Source organism: Aulonocara stuartgranti (genome assembly GCF_965226115.1).
Source record: "Aulonocara stuartgranti genome assembly, chromosome: 11".
Taxonomy (NCBI): domain Eukaryota; kingdom Metazoa; phylum Chordata; class Actinopteri; order Cichliformes; family Cichlidae; genus Aulonocara; species Aulonocara stuartgranti.
This window is the reverse complement of record NC_138947.1, coordinates 21,045,522-21,055,993: the sequence shown is the minus strand read 5'-3', so window position 1 is coordinate 21,055,993 and position 10,472 is coordinate 21,045,522. Positions and strand designations below refer to the sequence as shown.

The 10,472-nt window shown below is 36.7% G+C and overlaps 1 protein-coding gene across 1 annotated transcript; it reads right to left on the bottom strand.

Annotated features, from left to right (window-relative positions):
• Positions 1–1,556: 1,556 nt before the first annotated feature.
• Positions 1,557–7,950, bottom strand: sri (sorcin). The gene is made up of 9 exons (XM_082551173.1): positions 7,820–7,950; positions 7,605–7,659; positions 5,503–5,547; positions 5,269–5,338; positions 4,560–4,603; positions 4,249–4,396; positions 3,665–3,778; positions 3,311–3,369; positions 1,557–1,917 (listed from the first exon to the last, which is right to left on the bottom strand). Exons 2-9 carry the CDS (start codon positions 7,650–7,652, stop codon positions 1,891–1,893), a joined length of 555 nt encoding a protein of 184 aa, XP_082407299.1. The 5' UTR covers positions 7,653–7,659; positions 7,820–7,950; the 3' UTR covers positions 1,557–1,890.
• Between the last annotated feature and the right edge of the window lie 2,522 nt (positions 7,951–10,472).

Here is a 10,472-nt window from a genome sequence, read left to right as displayed (position 1 = left end):
CGCAGCCCAATACCACACATTTCCCATCACTGCAGGAAATAATGACCAGTTTTCCACAAACCAATATCAGTACACAAATGAGGAGGTATGTAGCAGACATCTCTTCTCTGGCTGAGGAGTTTCAACACCGCTTTCAGGATTTTGCAGCTGTTAGGAGATCATGTTTTTTTCCTCTCCTTTGTCCGTGGACCCTGATGACACCGAGCATCGCAGTTGGAATACTCGTTGTTTATCCTGGTTGTTGGTTTAAAATTGAAAACACATCCATTTTTGTTTTTGATATCTGACTCAAAATAAAATAACATATTGTAGTTTTTTGAGGACTTTTGATGGTCAATTAAAAAACTAATAAACGAGTGATGTACGGATTTATATGGGCCATAATGTTTTGTACTTTTGAATAAGTCTACTCTTAATGTTATTTTCCTGTTCACGTGTTTTGAATTCAGATGTTTATTTTTTCTTCATTTTATGTGTTCTTCAAATACATGATTTTGGTGAAAACGTTTAATAATAAATCGATCATAATAAAAATTTGTGTTTGAAAAAAGGAAAAAAAATATTGTAAAATCTTTCATTTGCATTTAATGTTAATGGTTCAAAATATTTCAGGCTGAATGGTTGGCCCCCACACATCTCACCTTCCCAATCTGGCCCTCTTTGCAAAAAGTTTGGACACCCCTGGTGTAGAAATACAGAAATAGCAGTTACATTTATGGTACAAATGGAAATATGAAGAAAAACAAAAAAGCTAATGAAACAAATAAGACATGGTAACAGGCTTGCTGTCAAATTATTATAACGTATTTCTAACAGTTTCTTCTAATCATTACAGATAAGCCCATTGACGGTAAATACTGTGCTTTCGATTCTCTCACAAATGAGGAAGAACATAAAAAACGAAAATGATCTGGATAACAAGTTGACACCATCACGTCAAGCTGACATAATTAAACACATCGAAGTCATGAAAGCTGAGGAAAACTGTGGAAAATATAAACTCCTGAAGATTACATGAAGTCTTCATTGGAAATAAAACAATGAGCAAGATTCTGTTTTGATTGTGTCAAATTGAAGCGCTTCCATGCAGTTCTTATTTGTCTCATAAACGTGGACCCAACACAGACTGTTACTTACTATGTGGTCCTTTGCTCTTTCCCCCAATGCCATATAGTTCACTACTGTAGACTAAAAGCTAAAATGTTATTTAAGGGGGGGGTTAAATAGCCTATACTCTGGGACTACTTTGTGGTTTTGTGCATAAGTTTAAGCAGACATGTTGCAATCATTTGTTTTTCTAGATACATATTTACAGTCACTAAAACTAGTTTACATATAAATGTTAAATGTTCAAATGAAATAAATCCCAATAAAATAACTCACAAGCTAATAATATAACAAACAGTGTAATTAACCTGACGCTTCACTGAATTTATAAGCACCTTTTTGTCCTTTAATTGCATGTCTTGCATGCATTTAAAGGACAGAAAAGATAGCTTTAAAAGGACAGAAACTTAAACCAAAGGTAACAGAAGTAAATAGAAGCAAAGTATAAGTAAATTCATATATTTCTTTATTAATTCCATTAAAGTTCACATGCCACTGACCAGCCTGCGGGTTTACATCGTTACTAGTGGTAAGAGCCCATGCATATGTAAGAGTGACACTAATAAGCTCCAGTATACAGGCACTCAAATGACACTAGCACACACCGAGGTTACTTGTTCTTAAGTTTAACACTATGCATTACTTTACAAAAGGTTTTTGGTAAAATGGAATGTTTCAGTGACATTTTGTACAATAATGTGTGTAAAAATACATATGAAGAAAATGCCATTAATATAAGATTTTAAAAGGTGGTGGGTGTCCCTCTGTTTCGTGCTGTCCTCTTCAAATGCTCATGGTGACCTGGATAAACTACGGAGACAAAGATAATATGTTACTCTACAACTCTTACACAGTTCTCCAGCAATTCTTTTCTTTACTACATCACATTTTTATTAGGATGTGTAATAACTTTAATAATGTATCCAATTGTTTCAGTTTTCCAGGCAACTGTTTCTGTTTGGTTAAGGCATGTTTGCAGCTTCCTGCTGCCACTGTAAGAAACAAGAAATCAATCAATTCATATTTGGTGTTAGTATCTTGCTCAAGGATATTTGGCATGCAGACTAGGGGAAGCCAGGAAACGAACCACCAACCCTCCGATCAGTAGATGACCTGCTCTACCACCTGAGCTACAGCTACCCCGTAGTCTTTGTAGTCTTTAGGAGATTTTTTTTTCTGTAGCAAATAAAACACTGTTGCTTACAGGTTTTCTTTATAACCTTAAAATGTGCCAAGATGTCTATATATTTCTAAAACATACTAAATATAAAGACAATCAGCATCACAAATCTGTAGAAAGGATGCCAAGACATCTCAGAAACAGGCACTGACATCCTGTTTTGGAACCAGATTATGCAGAACAGTTCTGTGGGATCGACACACGGTACTGAGGTCCCACGTCCAGCCCAGCCCCTCGAACCAAACTAGGAGCTAAACCCATCTGTAGTGAAGAAATAGCTGATATGTTGCTAAAACAACACAGCAAGAAGTTATTAATAATTTCCATTCAAGAAGGAAAGGCTGAGTGTATAACAAGTGTCAACAACAGTACAGTCAGGATTGTGGCAAGAGGGAATTCACATGGAATATTATTTCCAAGCACAGGGTGGCAGTGTTCATTTCCAACATACTTTAGTCTCACTTGTTCAACTTTAATGCAACTTCCAACTCGAGTGTTTTGGCTGGCAAACTAAAGTTCTGTGATGTCATCAAAACACAGTTTTACATTGTTTGAAAAAAATAGTTATCAGATTTTTGTAATTATTTCAAGTGTTTTTAAGTAATCTGTCTGAATAAAAGCTGTATTATGGTTAAAAAAAAAAAGCATATTTAGGTTTAATGAACATATTTACTATATAATGAACATCTTATTCCTTAAACAGTGACCAAAGCCTTTATCTGAAATTAGTCTCGAGTCTCGGAGTCTTCATTTCTAATTCTCTTTGTATAATTGGGTACAACAGTTCATGAGTCTTGTTTCCAACCCAGGAGCTCTGTTTTTGTAAGAGGGCTTGTTTTTTGTCTGCCTTTCAAACTAACAGCATCACATCTGTTAATACAAACTCTACACAAATTTCAAATTAAATACCCTCCAGCATTTGGTGACAAAATTATAAACTGTGTTTATTTTGACACAAGAAAACACGGCATTAAAACAAACTCTTCAGACAAAGAAGAAACACGTCAGCTGTAAAAAACTTACATCGTCATACTGAAATGAGGCGTTGCCAGTTTGGGTTGTGTCCCTCCTTCGAAATTGATCTGAAAAACAAAGACACATTAAAAAAAAGCCACATGAGTTTTATTACACAATTTATTTCTTTTGCTTTTCTGTCATTGTGGGTATTCTTTTCTTTTATTGTTTTAACAAAGCTGTATGACTATCTATAAAAACCTCATGAAAGAACATAATTTTATGTTGTCCTCTTAATCCTGTTTACAACTTAAATACACGTAAAAAAAAAGGATCAAGCAATATTCAAGGAGCCTAAGAAAGGTCCTCTGTCAAGAATATTTACTGCTATGTCCAGTTTAATGCATTTCTTGACCGACTCACCGGTGAGGGCGCGGAGCCTCACAGCGCAGCTCACAAACTCATCAAAGGGGATTCTGCCGTTCAGACTGTAGCGCTTCATGATGCAGTTCATAGCCTGAGGGCTCAGACTGTAACCTGAATGAACACACATACATTATCTAATGGTCATAGCACTTGGCTAACATCTACTTTATTGCCACTCTAAAACCCAAGGCAGTCTGTGCATGTATAGTCCATATACACAGAAATATGCGGGACAAAGTTCAAAGTCCTTTTCCCTTAGAGACCTTCTAGGCAGTCTCTACTGTCCAGAGAAGGGTCAGTATGAACTTTTGGAGAATTTTGCACTAAAATATTTTAACTTTAGATAACATCCTTTCTATTTGATGTATAAGGTTTAGAAAAACTTTGACATGTATTTTTACATCGAACAAGGATGCTGGATTCTATCCCTCATCACAGCTAAACTGACTTGTACATATACAGCACCTCTTTGGGATTGGTAAGAAAAGTGGGAATAACTCAAGCAAGCAAAACATGCTGCAATGCTCCAGTGGACACCTGACTGTTGTCAAAGTCATAACTTAATTTTAATTTTCTCTTACCCATGGAGTTGATGGCCTGCTGCAACTCATGGCCCTCTATTGTCCCACTCTGGTCCCGGTCAAAGGATGCGAAGGTCCCCCTCCAGCCATTCAGAGCCTGCCACAGGTCCTTGAACTCATTAAAGCCCATAGTGCAGGACAGATCCCTCTGAGATAGCAGAGTCAGTCAAGGACCCTTAATACATCACCCAAGTTATGGTTTCCTTTCCTTCCTATAGCGCACTGTGTCACATAGTGTTTTTCCATTAGCAACTGTCATCATATCAGTTAATCCACTAAACATGTCTTTTGGATGATTAGCTGAAGGATACGTCCAACATATTGATCATCAGTCTGCATGTCTCAAGGCTAAAGGCTGTGGAAAGAAACAAAGCTCATAAAGATACAACTGATAACTATGTTTGGATTCATCTGGGCAAATATACAAATAACATTAACTGTGTAATAAGGAGATCACCGTTATTAACAGGTATGACAGACCGATACAAACACTGATTTTAATCTGTATACAAGGTGGTTTAAAGATTGAACAAAAACAAACACTAACTGCTCTCATATGTAACCACAGTTGTGAAGTCACGCAGAAAGAAATGTGAACGAACGTTGACTAACTACAACAAACCACGTTCTCTTAACCCAACACCTGTCCCCCCATTTTTCCTGTCTGCATCAACTGTCACATACAAAAAGACTTCAAAAGCAGAACTATTATGGGCTGTTCGGTGTTTTTAAGCTATCTCATTGAATTCATTAACAGTGCAAAACAGTTCTCGAGGTCTCGAGGCACTGAATACAATACCAGTGAAACTGGTTAGCACTTAAACTGCTGCTTGCCAACAAGAGAGTTCCCCTTAATGCTAAATGATTTTTAGAGCAAAGGTTTTTATAACTATGACCAAAAGTCACACCACAGTACTATTTAACAAGAGGTACAGATATAATTTAGATATAAAATGAAATGACCAAAATCAGTATTGTGTTTGAGGTGCTTTTTAAATTCTAAACAGCCTTTGCTCTTACGTTGGTATGAGCCAGAGATGCCAGATTGCGTGAGGCAGCGCTGCAGCTCATCTGCTGAGATCTGTCCATCCTGTCGGGGTTTATGAAAACACGGCAAAGTGGGATACACAACACGGTTAAGTAACTATCAGCTACTTTACAAAGGTTTAAAGAAGCATGAATGGTCATTACATCAACAGTTCATCAGGTCCAAAATCAGTGAAGTGATTTGAGACTTTGACTTTTGTCTCTTACCTGACCAGCAACAGCTGAAAAATAACCATAGAGAGGATCTTGTTGCTGAAAGTTAGAACGAAAGAAATCAAAATCAGCGAGATTTAGCTGATTCTTCATATTATTCTGTATTTGTAGATATACTTGAGTTCCATAGAACTCAATGTCCTGCTATGAAAATAACAAACTATACGTTATACAAACTTTATTATAAAAAAAATCTCAATATAAATAAACATATTATTTTTGAATTTCTTAAATGCTTTTAAATGAAAACCTTTAAATGAAAATAGATGATTTAGATATTTCACAAAAACAACAGGATCTTGAAGGATATCAATATAATATACTAATAATAGTATACTATACTCGTGTATAATAATATACATATAATAGACATTATCTGTCTGTTCATGGGGGCTTTTTTACCACCCAACTCCTCCTAAACACTTATTTATTTTAAGTTATTAGTTACGGAACCAAATATGACACTTTTTAGCCTTTAGGTTATATATAAAGGGCTTTATCAATTAGTATGACATCATCATGTTGCCTAACAATGGACTAAAATGTTTTTAGCAAAGGAATTTTAGCATAAAGGCAGGTGTGGCTCAGGTGAAGTGGATGGTCTAACGATCGGAAGGTTGTAGGATTGTTCCTGGCTCCTCTAGTCCATGTGTTGAAAAATCTTGGGGTAATACCCCGAAATGCCCTCAATCCATTGTAGTGTGACTGTGTTAGATAAAAGCGCATTATGAATGTGTGTCTGTCAACCAACAGTTCAATCATCTAATTACTTCAGCTGTAAAAGTGACACACACTAACAATAGTTAGGTTATGTAGGTTATGTAGGTTACCAACCTCCAATTTCAGTCATTTTAAATCAGCAGGCAAAATCAATCATGACTGGGTGAAAAACTTTCTATCAGGTCTCCTGAGAGAAACTAAAATGTAACCACAGGATTTATAAACCAAAACCCATCTAGCTGACCATTTCACAATCCTGTTTTCCACTTAAAAGGCTTGAAATGATTCAGTGTATTTTCTAATTTGCGTGGCTGCTTTCTGAGGCCTCATTGAAGAAGATGTGCCATCCTTCTCCAGCACCAATATTTCTGTCATTAATGGACACTGTAATAAAAATAACAGATATATAGATAAATAAAAGCTGCACAACACATCTGGATACAATCATTACAAGGCACTTGTTATATAATTAGTATAATTATTAGTATAAATCTAACTGCTTTAGACTACACTGTGAACAAACTGCTATCTGCTCTGATGAGGTGTGGCAGCTTCAGATGTGCTATGGTTAGGATTTTAGAAACAATTATCAGGTTAGAATTATGATCCACTATGAGCTTATTAAATCCTACTTGATGCTACTTAAAGTAAAATGTGATAATATAAGAATCATGGGTATTTGTGTGATTAACATTGTTCCCTCACAACAAGAAGATCCTGAGTTTGACTCCACCACCTGGTGAGGGGCTTTCTGTGTGGGGTTTACATGTTCTCTCCGTGTTTGCATGGTTTCTTTCCGACTTCCTCCCCACAACCCAAAGACATCCAGTTAGTGGGGTTAAGTCAAATGGTTAATATAAATTTGCTAATAGGTGTGAATGTGAGTGCGAATGCCCTGCATCAGGCTGCCGACCTGTCCGGGTAGTAGCCCGCCTCTCGCCTTTGGTACCTGGGATAGGCCCCAGCCCCCCGCGACCCTCATAAGGATAAGCGGAAGAGAATAGATGGCTGTGTGTTTGCAACACAAATGCCTACATCATCTTATACTCTGAGTACCTTTTAAGTAAAAACAACACTTTTGCTCGATTGCGGAATGCATCCTTTATACAGTCATTAGTTAGTACGAATCTAAAACACACAAATACTGCTCGAGTTTCATTTTAAAGCCGAAAAATTCTTTAAGATACTTTGAAACCAAATATATTGTCAAAATGTTTGCATGTTATTTCAAATGGAAACCTGTATGTAACGGATCTAAACGCGGAATTTCTGTCAAACCGTCCAACTTCCGGACTGGTTGGAAAAGACGCCCATCCCGGGACGAAGGTCGGTTGATGGCTGTAAAACCGTTTCATCACAATTTAACGGTTTCTTACCATTCCTGGAAATCCACCGGGGCCAGCGCCGTATCCGGGAAAAGCCATCTTATTCCTGTTACAAAACGAAATAAACATAAGAATAGTAACGACTCAGAGCAAAACAAATCTAGCGACTGAGGGCGTGTCTGGTGATGTACGCAGGAAAACACCGAGAAGTGAGGCTATAAAGTGCCGTGAAGTACAATGACGCACAGATCTAAATGTGAACTTACCTGATATAAAAAGTACGACCTCAGAGAAGAAACAGACAACTGTGAAGCCTCGGAGGGGCAAATGTCCACTTTCCTCAGTGCGAGCCACCACATTAAGTTCTGATTGGAAAGGAGAGGACATGTGACCTCTAATTGACCAATATGATCAAGAGGGCTGGCTGTAAAAGTGAAACCTTTCTGCAGTAAATTAATGGATTAAAAATGTACACCATAAATATCAGTCAATACTTCAGTTTTAAAGTGGTTAACCACCACAGTCGAATTATTTCTAATCATAATTTTTACGGTAAAAGCCTTTAGTGACATTTTACTATCTATGAGCTGCTGTACAAAGCTTTTACGTACATACGTGTGATAACAAGATATTATTGCACATTTTGTAATGCAAAGTGTCGTGATCTTTGTATTATTTCTGGTTATGTTGTTATTATTCTCTTTCTTCTTTTGTCTGTTTTTGAATATTGATTGCTGGGTTTTCGTTGTTATTCACACTTCCTGTTTTGCCAGTGGTTTTCTCTATGTGACTGACTCCTATGTTCGTCTCTGTCTGCAACTCTTTGTATGTGTTAGTTTCATTCTGGCCCCTCATTCAGTTCACATATTGTTTCATTTTAAAGCTTAAATCGTCATGTGGTTTTTTGTGTTATTATTAATCCCATGTTTTGTTCCCACCCTCCCTTAGGGTTTTCTCGTTTCTCTTTTTTTGTCTCCTCTGGTCTCGTGCTCATGACCCAGAATCAATCATTGAGGTCTGTTTACCAAAATATCGATTCCTTAAATGCATCTGGAGGACAGAAGAGCAGGAAGAGATATTAAACGAAAAAAAATGGGAATGAGAGAAATTAAGTTTAGTTTATCCCCCTGCCCTCCTAGTGTGCTTGCTTTCTTTGTTTTCTGGATTTGTCTTTTAGCTTAGTTGACATGATTTGTTTTTGTCTGTTTGTTTTGCAGTACTTTGTTCATGAGATTGAAGTGTTTGCATCAGTAAGTATCCTCAAGACCAAAAAATGAATCAGGAGAAATGTATTGATAGAAAAAGTTGTCAGTGGTTTATAAAGTATAAAACTACCATGATAATGCCCTGGAGATTTTAAATTCCACTTTAAATTGCTTAAGACATACAGAATGTTTTTTTTTGTTGTTTTTACTTATAGTTTTTCTGTGATAAATCCTTATAATCTTTCCTTATGTTGGCCCTTCCTTAAAGATAACCACTTAAGTAAAAATAAATTCTCAGATGTTACTATTTAAAAAATGACTGGATTTGCCAAAAAGAAACAATTTTATTGCTGAAAGCTAGGTACAAAACTAAGAAGTTGATTTTATTTATTTATTTATTTATTTATTTATTTATTTATGTTTTGTGATTAAAATACAGGACTGATCCTTTAATGTAAGACATTACATCAGAGGCAGAAACAAACAGCCCAATCAGCTTCTTCTCTCAAGTGGCTCATACAGTCATTTCCTCTGCTTCCACCTCCAGTCCAGAGAAAACCCAATCAGAGGCTCCATCGTTTGTTTAGGAGGCAGAAAGGCAATCTGTTTCACCGCTTTAACCACACGCGTCAGTGGACGGTGCTGAAGTTGGCGCTGGGATGTACAGACTTAGTCATGAATGCTGGAATTGGTCACCCAGACCTTCTCTGTGTCTTCATCCTCAGCACTCAGGGAGCCTTGTTTCTGTCATGGTGAGCCACCAAGAAGAAGAGGAGGGTGAAGAAACAGGAGAACTTCCAGCTGTATGTTGCTATAATACAGGTAGGTCTGAGATGTCAGGTTTTTGCAGCTGTAAATGCAGCAGGACAGGTTAAAAAATGGGAAACATAACAAAAAGTAGGCACTAAAAATGCATAAAAAGCATATCTAATTATTAAATGACATCATACAGAACCTTACTCATTGAGAGCAAATCTACATGGAACGTATGACAAACATAACATTTTTTTAAAGAAAAAAAAGAAAATGCATGTGTGTTCAGTTGATCACAATGTCATTTAAAAAACTGAACGATATCACACATACTATCTGGCCTAGACTAATAAAAAGGATCTGCTGTTGTATTTAGTTATATTAACTGATAATAAAATAATAGAAATATCAATAAGGATCCAAGTCATCATTGTGGATAAAATGAAAGTGTAGGTTGATTTCCCAAGAGGAGAGCTAAACAAGTACACATGCTCAATTTTTTCTCTCCTTAGCTGCCACATTATGTAACAAAAGTCACATTTAAATCCAAGTATCTCTTATTGCTGAAGAATGAGTTTGCAAAGACTTACTGTTGGTAGCATGACTGCTTTCACCACTGGAGTAAATGGTATAAATTACAAATCTTAACAAATCTAATCCTATTTAATGTTGCTTTTTTGTTTGTGAAACCCCACACTCCCTGCTATTTCTGTATATTTGTTGTGTGTGTATGTGTGCGTGGGAATGTGTACCAGTATACTGCTGACTGCTGACCATGGTTTTAGTCCAAACCCAGCAGGTCTAATCAGCAGGTGGAGGAAACAGATGGTTCAGACATATGATTCAGCCATGACGTGTAACTCTAAGCCATCCTCTGCATTAATAAACCATGTATATTTTGGTTGTTGTTTAGTGTAATGTATAGCTCGACCTCAGCCACTGATTGGTCAAGTTAACTTTG

What these genes read in the sequence shown, in the direction of transcription:
- sri (XM_082551173.1), bottom strand. Translation starts at nt 7,652, where the DNA reads ATGGCTTTTCCCGGATACGGCGCTGGCCCCGGTGGATTTCCAGGAATG. An exon ending in CATCTCTGGCTCATACCAAC is followed by an intron (nt 4,604 to 5,268) that starts GTAAGAGCAAAG and finishes TTCTTTCCACAG; the next exon opens with CCTTTAGCCTTGAGACATGC. An exon ending in CCTCATTTCAGTATGACGAT is followed by an intron (nt 1,918 to 3,310) that starts GTAAGTTTTTTA and finishes TTGTCTCCGTAG; the next exon opens with TTTATCCAGGTCACCATGAG.